Below are 18,900 nucleotides of genomic sequence, written 5' to 3'. Positions count from 1 at the left end.
GTGGAAGGGAGGGGCTTAGGGTAATGAGGAGGGTCTTGGGGGAAGGGGTGGGTTTTGATAATGAGGGGCGGGGCTTAGGACATTGGGGTGTGCCAGGGGGCGGGGCATGTGGTAATGGGGAGGGGATGGTGAAAGGGGCGGGGTTTGGGAATGAGGGGTGGGGTGGGTGGAGGGGCGGGGCTCGGAGTACATGAGTGTGGCCGGGTGGGCGGAGCTTTGGGGTAATGGGCGGGGCTTAGAATGTAGGGGCGGGGTTTATCGTAATGGGGTGGGACTCGGGTTGGAGGGGCGGTGCTTGTGGCATGTAGGGCTCTCATTGGGTGGAGCTCATGGTGGGGTGGGGCTTGTGAGAAATGGGCGGGGCTTATGAGGAAAGGCGGGTTGGGGAAGAGTGGGCGTGGCCTGAGGCTGGGTAGGCGTTTCCTCCCAGCCAAGTGGGCGTGGCTTATTGACCAATAACCTTCTCTTAGATGCTGAACAATGCTTTGGGGATGGGTGGGCGTGGCTTGGGTAGGGTGGGCGTGACTATAGGGGATGTGGGCGTGGTCTCCCTGCCAGGTGGGCGGGGCTTATCCACCAATAGCCTCCTATCAGAGATTAAAGAATGGTAGGGATAGAGACGGGTGGGCGGGGCTTGATGTGAGTGGGCGTGTCCCGGGCAGGGTGAGCGCGGTCAGCGCCACGTGGGCGTGTCCTCCTAGCCAAGTGGGCGTGGCTTATGACCCCACAACCCCCCTATCAGACACTGAATGGTGCCATAGAGGGGTTGCGGATGGGTGGGCGTGGCCGGGGCGAGGTGGGCGTGGCCTGAGGCTCCTCCCCCGCCCCCCCCAGAGCCTGAGGACCCCCCCGACCTGCACCCCGGGGCGCTGCTGTACTGGGCAGCCCAGCACCAGCGTCTGCCCGTCATGGCCGACGCGCTGGCCCATGGGGCCGACCCGGGATGGGTCAATGTGGGCGAGGGGCACAGGACCCCCCTGCTGCAGGCGGTCGCCGTGGTAACGGGGACATTGGAGACATGGGGGGGGCACGGGGACATAGGGGGCATTGGGGTCAAAGGGGGCATTGGGGACACTGGGGTCAATGGGGACACTGGGGGCATTGGGGGCATTGGGACATTGTGGGCAGTGGGGACATTGGGGGCATGGGGGACATTGGGGGCAATGTGGGCAATGGGGACATTGGGGACATTGGGGGCATTGGGGCATTGGGGACATTGGAGGCATTGGGTACATTGGGGGCAATGGGGACATTGGGGGCATTGGGGGCATTGGGGGCGTTGGGGACATTGGGGGCAATGGGGACATTGGGAACATTGGGGGCATTGGGGGCAATGGGGACATTGGGGACATTGGGGGCAATGGGGACATTGGGGTCAATGGGGGCAATGGGGGCAATGGGGGCAATGGGGACATTGGGGTCATTGGGGGCGATGGGGGCATTGGGGACATTGGGGGCAATGGGGACATTGGGGTCAATGGGGACACTGGGGACATTGTGGACATTGGGGCATTGGGGACGTTGGGGACATTGGGGGCACTGGGGGCAATGGGGACATTGGGGGCAATGGGGACATTGGGGTCAATGGGGACACTGGGGACATTGGGGACATTAGGGCATTGGGGGTGTTGGGGACATTGGGGGCACTGGGGGCAATGGGGACATTGGGGACATTGGGGACATTGGGGCATTGGGGACATTGGGGGCAATGGGGACATTGGGGTCAATGGGGACATTGGGGGCAATGGGGACAATGGGGGCAATGGGGGCAATGGGGGCATTGGGGTCAATGGGGACATTGGGGGCAATGGGGACATTGGGGACATTGGGGACTGGGGGATTCACTGGGGATACTGGGGGGGGGTCATTGGGGTTATTGGGTGGCTGGGGGGGTCACTGGGGGGTATTGGGGATATTGGGGGGGTGGGGGGGTCATTGAGGTTATTGGGGGCTGGGGGGGTATTGGGGGGTCATTGGGATCTTGGGGATATTGGGGGGCTTGGGGGTCATTGGGGTTGTTGGGGGGCTGGGGGGGTCACTGGAGTTATTGGGGGGCTGGGGGGGTCACTGGGGGGTATTGGGAATATTATGGGGCTGGGGGGTTATTGGGGGGCTAGGGGGGTCACTGGGGGGTATTGGGAATATTGGGGTCCTGGGGGGGTTATTGGGGGGCTGGGGAGGTATCTGGGGGGTATTGGAAATATTGGGGTCCTGGGGGGGTTATTGGGGGGCTGGGGGGGTCACTGGGGGGTATTGGGAATATTATGGGGCTGGGGGGTTATTGGGGGGCTGGGGGGGTCACTGGGGGTTATTGGAAATATTGGGGTCCTGGGGGGGTTATTGGGGGGCTGGGGAGGTATTTGGGGGGTATTGGGGGTCCTGGGGGGTTAATTTGGGATACTGGGGGGTCATTGGGATCTTGGGGGTGTTATTGGGGTCCGGGAGGGGGGGGCATTTGGGTTATTGGGGGTGCAGGGGGGTGTTGGGGGCTTCGGTGGGAATTTTGGGGGTGCAGTGGGGGTTGGGGGTGCAGGGACCCCCCCCCAAATTGTGTGTGTGTGTCCCCCCCCCCCCCCAGAACTCGCTGCTGGGCTGTGAGTTCCTGTTGCAGAACGGGGCCAGCGTGAACCAGGGGGACGGGCGGGGGGGGGCACCCCTGCACCACGCCACCAGACTGGGACACACTGGGTGAGCTGGGGGCACTGGGAGGGACTGGGAGACACTGGGAGGGGGGCTGGGGGCACTGGGAGGCACTGGGAGGCACTGGGGGCACTGGGAGGGACTGGGAGGCACTGGGAGGCACTGGGAGGGGTGGCTGGGGACACTGGGGGGCACTAGGGGGCACTGGGAGGGACTGGGAGGCACTGGGAGGCACTGGGAGGCACTGGGAGGGGTGGTTGGGGACACTGGGGGGCACTAGGGGGCACTGGGAGGGGGGACTGGGGGGCACCCCTGCACCACGCCACCAGACTGGGACACACTGGGTGAGCTGGGGGCACTGGGAGGCACTGGGAGACACTGGGAGGGGGGCTGGGGGCACTGGGAGGCACTGGGAGGCACTGGGGGCACTGGGAGGGACTGGGAGGCACTGGGAGGCACTGGGAGGGGTGGCTGGGGACACTGGGGGGCACTAGGGGGCACTGGGAGGGACTGGGAGGCACTGGGAGGCACTGGGAGGCACTGGGAGGGGTGGTTGGGGACACTGGGGGGCACTAGGGGGCACTGGGAGGGGGGACTGGGGGGCACCCCTGCACCACGCCACCAGACTGGGACACACTGGGTGAGCTGGGGGCACTGGGAGGGACTGGGGGGCACTGGGAGGTGAGGCTGGGGACACTGGGGGTCACTGGGAGGCACTGGGAGGGGGCACTGGGGGTACTGGGGGGCACTGAGAGGGACTGGGAGGCACTGGGAGGCACTGGGAGGTGAGGCTGGGGACACTGGGGGGCACTGGGAGGGACTGGGAGGCACTGGGAAGCACTGGGAGGCACTGGGAGGGGGGCTGGGGGTACTGGGGGGCACTGGGGGGCACTGGGAGGCACTGGGAGAGGGGGCTGGAGGCACTGGGAGGCACTGGGAGGTGAGGCTGGGGACACTGGGGGTCACTGGGAGGCACTGGGAGGGGGGCTGGGGGCACTGGGGTCACTGGGAGGGGGGCTGGTGGCACTGGGGGGCACTGGGAGGGACTGGGGGGCACTGGGAGGGGGGCTGGGGGCACTGGGAGGGACTGGGGGGCACTGGGAGGGGGTACTGGGGGGCACTGGGAGGGACTGGGAGGTTCTGGGAGGCACTGGGAGGCACTGGGAGGTGAGTCTGGGGACACTGGGGGGCACTGGGAGGCATTGGGGGGCACTGGGAGGGGGGCTGGTGGCACTGGGGGGCACTGGGAGGTACTGGGAGGGGGGGCTGGGGGGCGCCCCTGCACCACGCCACCAGACTGGGACACACTGGGTGAGCTGGGGGCACTGGGAGGGACTGGGGGGCACTGGGGGGCACTGGGAGGGGTGGCTGGGGACACTGAGGGGCACTGGGGGGCACTGGGAGGTACTGGGAGGGGGGGCTGGGGATACTGGGGGGCACTGGGAGGGACTGGGAGGCACTGGGAGGGGGGCTGGGGGCACTGGGGGGCACTGGGAGGGACTGGGGGGCACTGGGAGGCACTGGGAGGGGTGGCTGGGGGCACTGGGGGGCACTGGGAGGGACTGGGATGTACTGGGAGGCACTGGGAGGGGAAGCTGGGGGCATTGGGGGGCACTGGGAGGCACTGGGAGGTACTGGGAAGCACTGGGAGGCACTGGGAGGGGGGCTGGGGGTACTGGGGGGCACTGGGGGGCACTGGGAGGCACTGGGAGAGGGGGCTGGGGGCACTGGGAGCACTGGGAGGCACTGGGAGGGGGGGGCTGGGGACACTGGGGGGCACTGGGAGGGACTGGGAGGCACTGGGAGGGGGGCTGGGGACACTGGGGGGAACTGGGAGGCACTGGGAGGCACTTGGAGGGACTGGGAGGCACTGGGAGGGGGGCTGGGGACACTGGGGGGCACTAGGGGGCACTGGGAGGGGGGGCTGGGGGCACTGGGGGGCACTGGGAGGGACTGGGAGGCACTGGGAGGCACTGGGAGGCACTGGGAGGGGGGGCTGGGGACACTGGGGGGCACTGGGGGGCACTGGGAGGCACTGGGAGAGGGGGCTGGGGGCACTGGGAGCACTGGGAGGCACTGGGAGGGGGGGCTGGGGACACTGGGGGACACTGGGGGGCACTGGGAGGCACTGGGAGAGGGGCTGGGGACACTGGGGGGCACTGGGAGGGACTGGTAGGCACTGGGAGGGGAAGCTGGGGGCACTGGGGGGCACTGGGAGGCACTGGGAGGCACTGGGAGGGGGGCTGGGGGCACTGGGAGCACTGGGAGGCACTGGGATGTACTGGGAGGCACTGGGAGGGGCGCTGGGGGTACTGGGGGGCACTGGGAGGCATTGGGAGGTACTGGGAGGCACTGGGACGGGCGCTGGGGGTACTGGGAGGGGGGGGCTGGGGGGCACCCCTGCACCACGCCACCAGACTGGGACACACTGGGTGAGCTGGGGGCACTGGGAGGAACTGGGGGGCACTGGGAGGGGGGCTGGGGACACTGGGGGGCACTGGGGGGCACTGGGAGGCAGCGATAAAGTTCCATCTCCCCCCATGTCCCCATTGCCCCCAATGTCCCCGTTGCCCCCAATGACCCCAATGTCCCCAATGACCCCATTGCCCCCAATGTCCCCACTGCCCCCAATGACCCCAATGTCCCCAATGACCCCAATGTCCCCAATGTCCACGTTGACCCCAGGGTCCCCAATGTCCCCAATGTCCCCATTGCCCCCAATGCCCCCATTGACCCCAATGTCCCCGTTGCCCCCAATGACCCCATTGCCCCCAATGACCCCAATGTCCCCATTGCCCCCAATGTCCCCATTGCCCCCAATGACCCCAATGCCCCCGTTGACCCCAATGTCCCCATTGCCCCCAATGCCCCCATTGCCCCCAATGACCCAAATGTCCCCATTGCCCCCAATGACCCCAACGTCTCTATTGCCCCCATTGACCCCAATGTCCCAATGTCCCCATTGACCCCAATGTCCCCATTGCCCCCAATGCCCCCATTGCCCCCAATGCCCCCAATACTCCCAATGTCTCTATTGCCCCCAATGTCCCCATTGCCCCCAATGACCCCATTGCCCCCAATGACCCCAACGTCTCTATTGCCCCCATTGACTCCAATGTCCCAATGTCCCCATTGACCCCAATGCCCCCATTGCCCCCAATGTCCCCAATGCCCCCAATGACCCCAATGCCCCCGTTGACCCCAATGCCCCCGTTGACCCCAATGCCCCCATTGCCCCCAATGCCCCCAATACTCCCAATGTCTCTATTGCCCCCAATGTCCCCATTGCCCCCATTGCCCCCAATGTCCCCAATGTCCCCATTGCCCCCATTACCCCCATTGCCCCCAATGTCCCCAATGTCCCCATTGTCCCCAGGCTGACGTGCCTGCTCCTCAAACGTGGGGCCGACGTCAACGCGCTGGACGCCGAGGGGAGGGACCCGCTCAGCATCGCCATGGAAACGGCCAACGGGGACATCGTCACCCTGTGGGTGGGGGGCACCCTTGGGTGGGGGGGGCGGGGGGTGTCACCTTTGGGTGGGGGTGACCCCCCCCCATTTTCACCCCCTTGCCCCCCCTGCAGGTTGCGCTTGGCCAAGATGCGGGAGGTGGAGGTGGCCCAGGGGCAGGCGGGTGAGTTTGGGGGGGGACACATATAAATTGGGGGGGGTCCAGGATTTTGGGGGGGTCAAGGGGTTGGGGGGGGTCAAGAGGTTGTGGGGGGTCAAGGGATTGGGGTGATTAATGATTTGAGGGTGGTCCAGGGTTGGGGGGATCCAAGATTTGGGGGGGTCATGGGTTTGGGGGAGTCCATTATTTGGGGGGTGTCCAGGGGTTGGGGGATCCAAGATTTGGGGGGTCAAGGGTTTTGGGGGGCTCCATGATTTGGGGGGATCCAGGAGGTCTAAGGTTTGGAGGTTCCAGGGTTTGGGGGGGGTCAAGGGTTTTGGGGTTCAGTGGTTTGGGGGGTCAAAGTTTAGGGGTGCCAAGGGTTTTGGGGGTCCCAAGTTTGGGGGGGTCCATGGTTTGGGGGGGGTCCATGGTTTGGGGGGGTCAAAGGTTTGGGGGGGTCCCAAGTTTGGGGGGGTCCATGGTTTGGGGGGGGGTCAAAGGTTTGGGGGAGTCCCAAGTTTGGGGGGGTCAAGGATTTGGGGGGTTCAAGGGGGTCCAAGATTTGGGGGTTCCAGGGTTTTTGGGGGGGTCAATGGTTTTGGGGGGGTCCATGATTTGGGGGGTTTCCGGGGGGTTGATGGGGGTCCAATATTTAGGGGATCAAGGGTTTTGGGGGGGTCCATGATTTGGGGGGGTCAAGTGGGTCCAAGAGTTGGGGGTTCCAGACTTTGGGGGTTCAAGGGTTTTGGGGTGTCCAAGATTTGGGGGGGGTCAAGGGTTTTGGGGGGGTCCATGATCTGGGGGGGTCAAGGGGGGATCTAATATTTGGGGGTTCCAGGGTTTTTGGGGGTGTCCAGGGTTTGTGGGGGTCGATGATTTTGGGGGTGTCCAGGGTTTGGGGGGTCCATGATTTTGGGGTGGTGAAGGGGGTCCAAGATTTGGGGGCTCCAGGGTTTTTGGGGGGTCAAGGGTTTTTGGGGGGGTCAAGGGTTTGGGGGGGGTCCATGATTTGGGGGGGTCAAGTGTTTTTGGGGGTCCATGATTTTGGGGGTGTCCGGGGTTTGGGGGGTCCATGATTTGGGGGTGGTGAAGGGGGTCCAAGATTTGGGGGTTCCAGGGTTTTTGGGGGGGGTCAATGGTTTTGGGGGGTCCATGATTTGGGGGGTTTCCGGGGGGTTGGGGGGGACCCAAGATTTGGGGGATCAAGGGTTTTGGGGGGTCCATGATTTGGGGGGGGTCAAGAGAGTCCAAGAGTTGGGGGTTCCAGACTTTGGGGGTTCAAGGGTTTTGGGGTGTCCAAGATTTGGGGGGGGTCAAGGGTTTTGGGGGGTCCATGATCTGGGGGGGTCAAGGGGGGGATCTAATATTTGGGGGTTCCAGGGTTTTTGGGGGGGTCAAGGGTTTGGGGGGGTCGATGATTTTGGGGGTGTCCAGGGTTTGGGGGGGTCCATGATTTGGGGGTGGTCAAGGGGGTCCAAGATTTGGGGGTTCCAGGGTTTTTGGGGGGTCAAGGGTTTTTGGGGGGGTCAAGGGTTTGGGGGGGTCCATGATTTGGGGGGTTCAAATGTTTTTGGGGGTCCATGATTTTGGGGGTGTCCAGGGTTTGGGGGGTCCACGATTTGGGGGTGGTCAAGGGGGTCCATGATTTGGGGGTTCCAGGGTTTTTGGGGGGTCAATGGTTTTTGGGGGTCCATGATTTGGGGGGTTTCCGGGGGGTTGATGGGGGTCCAATATTTAGGGGGGTCAAGGGTTTTGGGGGTCCATGATTTGGGGGGGTCAAGAGAGTCCAAGAGTTGGGGGTTCCAGACTTTGGGGGTTCAAGGGTTTTGGGGTGTCCAAGATTTGGGGGGGGTCAAGGGTTTTGGGGGGTCCATGATCTGGGGGGGTCAAGGGGGGATCTAATATTTGGGGGTTCCAGGGTTTTTGGGGGGGTCAAGGGTTTGGGGGGGTCGATGATTTTGGGGGTGTCCAGGGTTTGGGGGGGTCCATGATTTTGGGGTGGTCAAGGGGGTCCATGATTTGGGGGTTCCAGGGTTTTTGGGGGGTCAAGGGTTTTTGGGGGGGTCAAGGGTTTGGGGGGGTCCATGATTTGGGGGGGTCAAGTGTTTTTGGGGGTCCATGATTTTGGGGGTGTCCGGGGTTTGGGGGGTCCACGATTTGGGGGTGGTCAAGGGGGTCCATGATTTGGGGGTTCCAGGGTTTTTGGGGGGGTCAATGGTTTTGGGGGGTCCATGATTTGGGGGGTTTCCGGGGGGTTGGGGGGGGGCCAAGATTTGGGGGGGTCAAGAGTTTTGGGGGGCCCATGATTTGGGGGGGGTCAAGAGAGTCCAAGAGTTGGGGTTCCAGACTTTGGGGGTTCAAGGGTTTTGGGGTGTCCAAGATTTGGGGGGGGTCAAGGGTTTTGGGGGGTCCATGATCTGGGGGGGTCAAGGGGGGATCTAATATTTGGGGGTTCCAGGGTTTTTGGGGGGGTCAAGGGTTTGGGGGGGTCGATGATTTTGGGGGTGTCCAGGGTTTGGGGGGTCCATGATTTTGGGGTGGTCAAGGGGGTCCAAGATTTGGGGGTTCCAGGGTTTTTGGGGGGTCAAGGGTTTTTGGGGGGGTCAAGGGTTTGGGGGGGTCCATGATTTGGGGGGGTCAAGTGTTTTTGGGGGTCCATGATTTTGGGGGTGTCCGGGGTTTGGGGGGGTCCACGATTTGGGGGTGGTCAAGGGGGTCCATGATTTGGGGGTTCCAGGGTTTTTGGGGGGTCAATGGTTTTTGGGGGTCCATGATTTGGGGGGTTTCCGGGGGGTTGGGGGGGGCCCAAGATTTGGGGGATCAAGGGTTTTGGGGGGGTCCATGATTTGGGGGGGGGTCAAGAGAGTCCAAGAGTTGGGGGTTCCAGACTTTGGGGGTTCAAGGGTTTTGGGGTGTCCAAGATTTGGGGGGGGTCAAGGGTTTTGGGGGGTCCATGATCTGGGGGGGTCAAGGGGGGATCTAATATTTGGGGGTTCCAGGGTTTTTGGGGGGGTCAAGGGTTTGGGGGGGGTCGATGATTTTGGGGGTGTCCAGGGTTTGGGGGGTCCATGATTTTGGGGTGGTCAAGGGGGTCCAAGATTTGGGGGTTCCAGGGTTTTTGGGGGGTCAAGGGTTTTTTGGGGGGGTCAAGGGTTTGGGGGGGTCCATGATTTGGGGGGGTCAAGTGTTTTTGGGGGTCCATGATTTTGGGGGTGTCCGGGGTTTGGGGGGGTCCACGATTTGGGGGTGGTCAAGGGGGTCCATGATTTGGGGGTTCCAGGGGTTTTGGGGGGGGTCAATGGTTTGGGGGGGTCCATGATTTGGGGGGGTCCATGATTTGGGGGGGGTCAAGGGTTTTGGGGGGGGGGGCCCTTGAATTTTGGGGGGGGGGTGTCCCAATATGCATTGGGTTGACTTTGGCTTGACCACCAGGGGGCGCTGGGGGGGGGGGGGGGATGGATTTTGGGGTGTCCAATGGGAATTTTGGGGGAAAACCCCTGGATTTTGGGGCTATGCGGGGGGGTCCCAATTTTGGGGTGTCCCCATTAATTTTGGGGTGTCCCCCCCCCCAGGTGACGACACCTATTTGGACGTTTTCCGTGACATCTCCCTATTGGCGTCTGATCACCCCGAAAAACTCGCCCGGACCCCCCCAAATAAGAGCAGCACCCTTTAGCCACGCCCCCAACAAGCCACGCCCCTCAGGAATAGGCCACGCCTCTTTAGAGGCAGCAGCCAATGAAATAAAGGCTTGGTTTGGTCACTGAGGGAAATGGTCCAATCCAGAAAAGAACCCGCCCCGGGTTCGAAGAGGCCTCTGATTGGGCAGCAGGAATTGGCTCCGCCCCCCAAAGTGGAAGCTGATTGGGCAGAGCGATAAGCTCCGCCCCCAAAGCGGACCCTGGTTGGGATGAACTGGGGTGGATTGGGGTGAATTGGGGTGAACTGGGATGGACTGGGGTGAACTGGGGTGAATTGGGATGAATTGGGATGAACTGGGATTGAACTGGGGTGAACTGGGGTGAACGGGGATTGAACTGGGATAAATTGGGATGAACTGGGATGAACTGGGGTGAACTGGGATTGAACTGGGATTGAACTGGGGTGAACTGGGATTGAACTGGGATTGAACTGGGGTGAACTGGGATGAATTGGGATGAACCGGGATTGAACTGGGGTGAACTGGGGTTGAACTGGGGTGAACTGGGATGAACTGGGATGGAATTGGGGTGAACTGGGGTGAACTGGGATTGAACTGTGGTGAACTGGGATGGAATTGGGGTGAACTGGGGTGAACTGGGATTGAACTGGGATGAACTGGGGTGAACTGGGATGAATTGGGATGAACTGGGATGGAATTGGGATGAATTGGGATGAACTGGGATTGAACTGTGGTGAACTGGGGTGAACTGGGATGGAATTGGGGTGAACTGGGGTGAACTGGGGTGAATTGGGATGAACTGGGATTGAACTGGGGTGAACTGGGATGAACTGGGATGAACTGGGATGAACTGGGGTGAACTGGTTTTGAACTTGGATTGAACTGGGGTGAACTGGGATTGAACTGGGGTGAACTGGGGTGAACTGGGGTGGGGCCTGGCCCCAGTTGTGCAACTGGGATGTAACTGGGATTGAACTGGGATGGAACTGGGGCAGGGCCCGGCCCCAGTTGTGCAACTGGGATGCAACTGGGATGCAACTGGGGTGTAATTGGGCCAAGGGTCGCGACATCAGCAGCTGGAACTGGTCTTACTGGTGTAACTGGGAGGGGACCCAGGAATGCTCAGGCCACAAACTGGGAGGAACTGGGAAGTACTGGGGCGGGACTGGGATCCAGGAGTGTCCAGAGGACCCAAGAGTACCCCAAGGGACCCAGGAGTGCCCCAGAGGACCCAAGAGTGCCCCAAAGACTTCAAAGGACCCAGGAGTGCCCCAAGGGACCCAGGAGTACCCCAGAAGACCCCAAGAAACCCAGAAGTTGCCCAGAGGACCCAGGAGTGCCCCAAAGACTCCAAAGGACCCAGGAGTACCCCAAGGGACCCAGGAGTACCCCAAGGACCCAGGAGTACCCCAGAAGACCCTGAGGGACCCAGGAGTGCCCCAAAGACTTTGAGGGACCCAGGAGCTCCCCAAGGACCCAGGAGTGCCCCAAGGACCACAAGGGACCCAGGAGTGCCCCAGAGGACCCAGGAGTACCCCAGGAACCCAGGAATTCCCCAGAAGGACCCAGGAGTGCCCCAGAGACCCAGGAGTGCCCCAAAGGACCCAGGAGTACCCCAGGAACCCAGGAGTTCCCCAGAAGGACCCAGGAGTACCCCAGGAACCCAGGAGTTCCCTGGGAACCCAGGAGTACCCCAGAAGGACCCAGGAGTGCTCCAGGAACCCAGGAGTACCCCAGAAGGACCCAGGAGTGCCCCAGGAACCCAGGAGTACCCCAGAAGGACCCAGGAGTACCCCAGGAACCCAGGAGTTCCCCAGAAGGACCCAGGAGTACCCCAGGAACCCAGGAGTTCCCTGGGAACCCAGGAGTACCCCAGAAGGACCCAGGAGTACCCCAGGAACCCAGGAGTTCCCCAGAGACCCAGAAGTGCCCCAAAGGACCCAGGAGTTCCCCAGGAACCCAGGAGTACCCCAGGAACCCAGGAGTTACCCAGAAGTGCCCCAAAGGACCCAGGAGTTCCCCAGGAACCCAGCAGTTCCCCAGGAACCCAGGAGTACCCCAGAAGGACCCAGGAGTGCCCCAGGAACCCAGCAGTTCCCCAGGAACCCAGGAGTACCCCAGAAGGACCCTGGCGTCCCCGTCACCTCCCGCTGTCCCCTCGGGGACCCCATCACCCGCGGGTGACCCCGATGTCCCCAAGGGGACCCAGGCGTCCGGGGAGGGGCCGGTGCGGTACCGGCTGCGGGTGACGACGGGGACGGAGTGGGGGGGGGGGGACCCTGGCGACCGTGACCTTGACCTTGGTGGGGACAGAGGGACAAAGTGACCCCTGTCACCTGCGCTGGCCCCAGCAGCAGCTGCGCCCGGGGACGGTGAGTGCGGGAACTGGGGGGACTGGGAGGGACTGGGAGGGACTGGGGGGGACTGGGAGGGAGTGGAAGGGGACTGGGGGGGACTGGGAGGGAGTGGGAGGGAGTGGGAGGGACTGGGAGGGGAACGGTTTATACTGGGAGGGACTGGGAGGGGATTGGGAGGGAACTGGGATATACTGGGAGGAACTGGGAGGGAACTGGGAGGGACTGGGGGGGACTGGGAGGGACTGGGAGGGACTGGGATGGACTGGGGGGGACTGGGAGGGAATGGGAGGGATTGGGAGGGACTGGGAGGGAACTGGGATATACTGGGAGGAACTGGGAGGGGATTGGGAGGGAACTGGGATATACTGGGAGGAACTGGGAGGGAACTGGGAGGGACTGGGATGGAGTGGGGGGGACTGGGAGGGGACTGGAATGGACTGGGGGGGGACTGGAATGGACTGGGGGGGACTGGGAGGGGACTGGGAGGGACTGGTATGGACTGGGGGGGACTGGGAGGGACTGGAATGGACTGGGATGGAGTGGGAGGGACTGGGAGGTGACTGGAATGGACTGGGGGCACTGGGAGGGGACTGGAATGAACTGGGGGGGACTGGGAGGGACTGGGATGGAGTGGGAGGGACTGGGAGGGGACTGGGATGGACTGGGAGGGACTGGGAGGGATTGGGAGGGAGTGGGAGGGACTGGGATGGACTGGGATGGAACTGGGATATACTGGGAGGAACTGGGAGGGACTAGGAGGGAACTGGGATGGACTGGGAGGGACTGGAATGGACTGGGGGGGACTGGCAGGGGACTGGAATGGACTGGGGGGGACTGGGAGGGGACTGGAATGGACTGGGGGGGGACTGGAATGGACTGGGGGGGACTGGGAGGGGACTGGGAGGGACTGGTATGGACTGGGGGGGACTGGGAGGGACTGGAATGGACTGGGATGGAGTGGGAGGGACTGGGAGGTGACTGGAATGGACTGGGGGCACTGGGAGGGGACTGGAATGAACTGGGGGGGACTGGGAGGGACTGGGATGGAGTGGGAGGGACTGGGAGGGGACTGGGATGGACTGGGAGGGACTGGGAGGGATTGGGAGGGAGTGGGAGGGACTGGTATGGACTGGGATGGAACTGGGATATACTGGGAGGAACTGGGAGGGACTAGGAGGGAACTGGGATGGACTGGAGGGACTGGGAGGGAGTGGGGGGGACTGGGATGGACTGGGATGGACTGGGATGGACTGGGATGGACTGGAGGGAAGTGGGAAGGACTGGTTCATACTGGGAGGGACTGGTTGACACAAGGAGTGACCGGTTTATATTGGGAGTGACTGGTTGACACTGGTTAATACTGGTTGATACTGGGATGGACTGGGAGGGACTGGTTGACACTGGGAATGACCGGTTTATATTGGGAGTGACTGGTTGATACTGGTTGATACTGGGAGGGACTGGTTGATACTGGGATGGACTGGGAGTGACTGGTTGACACTGGGAATGACCGGTTTATATTGGGAGTGACTGGTTGATACTGGTTGATACTGGGAGGGACTGGTTGATACTGGGATGGACTGGGAGTGACTGGTTGACACTGGGGGGCCCTGGTTGACACTGGTTGATACTGGGAGGCACTGGTTGACACTGGGAGTGACTGCTTTATACCGGTTTATACCGGTTTATACTGGTTTATACTGGTTTATACCGGTTTATACTGGTTTATACTGGTTTATACTGGTTTATACTGGTTTATACTGGTTGCCACTGGAGTGACCCCCGTCCCTGTGTCCCACAGACCCTGGTGGCCTCGGTGACGTCCCCGTGTCCCCTGGGTCCCCTCCTGCTGCTGCGCGTCCACACGGAGCCGCTGGTGTCACTGGTGCCCGACCGCTGGCTCCTGGAACGGGTCACTGTCACCGGGCCCCTCGGGGACAATGGGGACAATGGGGGCATTGGGGTCATTGGGGTCATTGGGGACATGGGGGGCAATGAGGGTGTTGGGGACAATGGGGGCATTGGGGGCAATGGGGACAATGGGGGCAATGGGGGCAGTGGGGACATTGGGGACAATGGGGGCATTGGGGTCATTGGGGTCATTGGGGTCATTGGGGACATGGGGGGCAATGGGAGCACTGGGGACAATGGGGGCAACGGGGGCAGTGGGGACAATGGGGGCATTGGGGACAATGGGGGCAATGGGGGCAATGGGGGCAGTGGGGACATTGGGGGCAATGGGGGCATTGGGGACATTGGGGGCAATGGGGACAATGGGGGCAATGGGGGCAATGGGGACATTGGGGACAATGGGGACATTGGGGACATTGGGGACATTGGGGGCATTGGGGACATTGGGGACATTGGGGGCAATGGGGGCATTGGGGGCAATGGGGGCATTGGGGGCAATGGGGGCATTGGGGACATTGGGGACATTGGGGGCAGTGGGGACATTGGGGGCAATGGGGGCATTGGGGACATTGGGGGCATTGGGGACACTGGGATCATTGAGGTCACTGAGGACACTGGGGACACTGGGAATACTGGAGGCATTGGGGACATTGGGGACATTGGGGGCACTGGGGACACTGGGAATACTGGGGGCATTGGGGACATTGGGGACATTGGGGGCACTGGGGACACTGGGAATACTGGGGGCATTGGGGACATTGGGAACACTGGGGACACCAATGACACCATTGGGGACACCGATGGTGACACTGGGGCCACCACTGGGGGCACTGGAAACGCTGGGGACAATGGGGACACCAATGACACCGATGGGGACACTGGGGACACCATTGGGGACACCAATGACACCATTGGGGACACCAATGACACCATTGGGGACACTGGGGCCACCACTGGGGACACTGGGGCCACCAGCGATGTCCCCAGCGCCACCTTCCCCTGTCACCGCTGGCTGGGCAGCGGCTGCACCGACCTGCACGAGGGGACAGGTGACAATGGGGACACTGGGGGGGCTCCCAGTCCCTCCCAGTCCATTCCAGTCCCTCCCAGTCCATCCCAGTCCATCCCAGTCCATCCCAGTCCCTCCCAGTCCATTCCAGTCCCTCCCAGTCCCTCCCAGTCCATTCCAGCCCATCCCAGTCCATCCCAGTCCATCCCAGTCCATCCCAGTGCCTCCCAGTCCATCCCAGTCCATCCCAGTGCCTCCCAGTCCATCCCAGTCCATCCCAGTACTTCCCAGTCCATCCCAGCCCATCCCAGTCCATCCCAGTGCCTCCCAGTGCCTCCCAGTCCCTCCCAGACTGTCCCAGTCCTTCCCAGTTCCCCCCAGTCCATTCCAGTCCTTCCCAGTCCTTCCCAGTCCTTCCCAGTCCTTCCCAGTCCTTCCCAGTCCATCCCAGTCTGTCCCAGTCTGTCCCAGTCCTTCCCAGTTCCCCCCAGTCCATTCCAGTCCTTCCCAGTCCTTCCCATTCCATCCCAGACCCTCCCAGTCTCATCCCAGTCCATCCCAGTCCCTCCCAGTCCATCCCAGTCCCTCCCAGTTTGTCCCAGTCCTTCCCAGTTCCCCACAGTCCATTCCAGTCCTTCCCAGTCCATCCCAGTCCCTCCCAGTGCCTCCCAGTCCATCCCAGTTCCACCCAGTCCCTCCCAGTCTGTTCCAGTCCTCCCCAGTCCATCCCAGTCCATTCCAGTCCCTCCCAGTCCCTCCCAGTCCCTCCCAGTGCCTCCCAGTCCCTCCCAGTTCCACCCAGTCCCTCCCAGTCTGTCCCAGTCCTTCCCAGTTCCCCCCAGTCCATTCCAGTCCTTCCCAGTCCATCCCAGTCTGTCCCAGTCCCTCCCAGTCCATCCCAGTCCCTCCCAGTCCCTCCCAGTCCCTCCCAGTCCATCCCAGTCCATCCCAGTCCATCCCAGTGCCTCCCAGTCACTCCCAGTCCCTCCCAGTCTGTCCCAGTCCTTCCCAGTTCCCCCCAGTCCATTCCAGTCCTTCCCAGTCCATCCCAGTCAGTCCCAGTCCCTCCCAGTCTGTCCCAGTCTGTCCCAGTCTGTCCCAGTCCTTCCCAGTCCATCCCAGTCTGTCCCAGTCCCTCCCAGTTCCACCCAGTTCCACCCAGTCCCTCCCAGACTGTCCCAGTCCTTCCCAGTTCCTCCCAGTCCATTCCAGTCCTTCCCAGTCCTTCCCAGTCCATCCCAGTATATCCCAGTCCCTCCCAGTTCCCTCCCAGTCCCTCCCAGTCCCTCCCAGTCCCCTCCCAGTCCCTCCCAGTCCCTCCCAGTCTGTCCCATTTCCCTCCCAGTTCCCTCCCAGTACATCCCAGTACATCCCAGTATCTCCCCAGCCCGGACCCCCCTGGAGGCCGCGCGGGTCCCACAGCTGCTGCAGCTGAGACAGGAGGAGCAAGAGGAGCGGAGGGAGGCATTCCAGTGCGTTATACTGGTTTATACTGGTTTATACTGGTTTATACTGGTTTATACTGGTTTATACTGGGAGGGGGTGGGAAGGGACTGGGATATACTGGGAAGGGCTGGGAGGGAACTGGGAGGGGATTGGGAGGGACTGGGAGGGAATGGGATATACTGGGAGAGGCTGGGGGGGAACTGGGAGGAACTGGGATGGACTGGGAGGGGAATGGTTTATACTGGGAGGGACTGGGAGGAACTGGGGGGGACTGGGAATGGAATGGTTTATACTGGGATGAACTGGGATATACTAGTGGGGACTGGGAGGAACTGAGATATATTGGGAGGCACTGGGAGGGGAATGGTTTATACTGGGATGGACTGGGATATACTGGGGGGTACTGGGGGGGAACTGGGAGGGACTGGGAGGGGAATGGTTTATACTGGGATGGACTGGGATATACTGGGAGGGACTGGGGGGAACTGGGAGGGACTGGGAATGGAATGGTTTATACTGGGATGAACTGGGATATACTGGAGGGGACTGGGAGGACCTGAGATATATTGGGAGGGACTGGGAGGGGAATGGTTTATACTGGGATGGACTGGGATACACTGGGAGGGGGCTGGGGGAGAACTGGGAGGGACTGGGAGTGGAATGGTTTATACTGGGATGGACTGGGATATACTGGGAGGGACTAGGGGGGAACTGGGATGGACTGGGAGTGGAATGGTTTATACTGGGAGGGACTGGGATATACTGGGAGGGACTGGGAGGAACTGGGGGGGACTGGGAATGGAATGGTTTATACTGGGATGAACTGGGATATACTGGAGGGGACTGGGAGGAACTGAGATATATTGGGAGGGACTGGGAGGGGAATGGTTTATACTGGGATGGACTGGGATATACTGGGAGGGGGCTGGGGGAGAACTGGGAGGGACTGGGAGTGGAATGGTTTATACTGGGAGGGACTGGGATATACTGGGAGGGACTAGGGGGGAACTGGGATGGACTGGGAGTGGAATGGTTTATACTGGGAGGGACTGGGATATACTGGGAGGGGCTGGGGGGAACTGGGAGGGACTGGGAGTGGAATGGTTTATACTGGGATGAACTGGGATATACTGGGGGGGAGTGGGAGGAACTGAGATATATTGGGAGGGACTGGGAGGGGAATGGTTTATACTGGGAGGGACTGGGATATACTGGGGGGTACTGGGGGGGAACTGGGAGGGACTGGGAGGGGAATGGTTTATACTGGGATGGACTGGGATATACTGGGAGGTACTGGGGGGGAACTGGGAGGGACTGGTTTATACTGGGAGGGACTGGGAGGGAACTGGGAGGACCCAATTTGTACTGGGAGTGACTAGATAGTTACTGGTTGGTTATTGGAAGCAACTGGTTTGTACTGGGAGCACTGGAGGGGCGGTTCACTGGTCCATACTGGTCCATAATGGTCCGTAGTGCTCCATACTGGTCTATACTGGTTCATACTGGTTTGTACTGGGAGCACTGGGGGGGATATCCACTGGTCCATACTGGTCCATAATGGTCTGTAGTGCTCCATACTGGTTTATATGGGTTCATACTGGTTTATGTGGGTTTATACTGGTTCATACTGGTTTATACTGGTTTGTACTGGGAGCGCTGGAGGGGGGGGGGGTCCACTGGTCCATACTGGTCCATAATGGTCCGTAGTGCTCCATACTGGTTTATATGGGTTCATACTGGTTTGTGTGGGTTTATACTGGTTCATACTGGTTTATACTGGTTCATACTGGTTTATACCGGTTTATACTGGGAGCACTGGAAGGGGGATCCACTGGTCCATACTGGTCCATAATGGTCCGTAGTGCTCCATACTGGTTTATATGGGTTCATACTGGTTTATGTGGGTTTATACTGGTTCATACTGGTTTATATGGGTTTATACTGGTTCATACTGGTTCATACTGGTTTATACTGGGAGCACTGCAGGGGGATCCACTGGTCCATACTGGTCCATAATGGTCCGTAGTGCTCCATACTGGTTTATATGGGTTCATACTGGTTTATGTGGGTTTATACTGGTTCATACTGGTTTATGTGGGTTTATACGGGTTTATACTGGTTCATACTGGTTTATACTGGTTTATACCGGTTTATACTGGGAGCACTGCAGGGGGATCCACTGGTCCATACTGGTCCATAATGGTCCGTAGTGCTCCATACTGGTTTATATGGGTTCATACTGGTTTATGTGGGTTTATACTGGT

At 61.3% G+C, this 18,900-nt stretch overlaps 2 protein-coding genes across 2 annotated transcripts in view; both read left to right on the top strand.

Moving 5' to 3' along the window:
- LOC135578031 (arf-GAP with coiled-coil, ANK repeat and PH domain-containing protein 1-like) overlaps positions 1–10,015 on the top strand; it is a gene marked incomplete at its 5' end in the record, with an annotated part of 34,898 nt that extends 24,883 nt beyond the window's left edge. Inside the window, 5 exon segments of the mRNA XM_065048191.1 lie at positions 835–998; positions 2,579–2,688; positions 6,017–6,127; positions 6,224–6,273; positions 9,825–10,015. Coding sequence (XP_064904263.1) covers positions 835–998; positions 2,579–2,688; positions 6,017–6,127; positions 6,224–6,273; positions 9,825–9,928 — 539 coding nt within the window.
- Positions 10,016–10,024: 9 nt separating this feature from the next.
- The window catches only part of LOC135578030 (polyunsaturated fatty acid lipoxygenase ALOX15B-like), a 30,214-nt gene continuing 21,338 nt past the window's right edge, over positions 10,025–18,900 (top strand). Inside the window, exons 1-5 of the mRNA XM_065048190.1 lie at positions 10,025–10,120; positions 11,346–12,158; positions 14,072–14,270; positions 14,703–15,230; positions 16,578–16,662. Of these exons, the coding sequence (XP_064904262.1) occupies positions 10,025–10,120; positions 11,346–12,158; positions 14,072–14,270; positions 14,703–15,230; positions 16,578–16,662 (1,721 nt within the window). The remainder of the gene's footprint in view (positions 10,121–11,345; positions 12,159–14,071; positions 14,271–14,702; positions 15,231–16,577; positions 16,663–18,900) is intronic.

This window comes from Columba livia, unplaced genomic scaffold, assembly GCF_036013475.1.
Source record: "Columba livia isolate bColLiv1 breed racing homer unplaced genomic scaffold, bColLiv1.pat.W.v2 Scaffold_232, whole genome shotgun sequence".
Classification (NCBI taxonomy): Eukaryota; Metazoa; Chordata; class Aves; order Columbiformes; family Columbidae; genus Columba; species Columba livia.
This window is presented reverse-complemented; position numbering and strand designations above follow the sequence as displayed.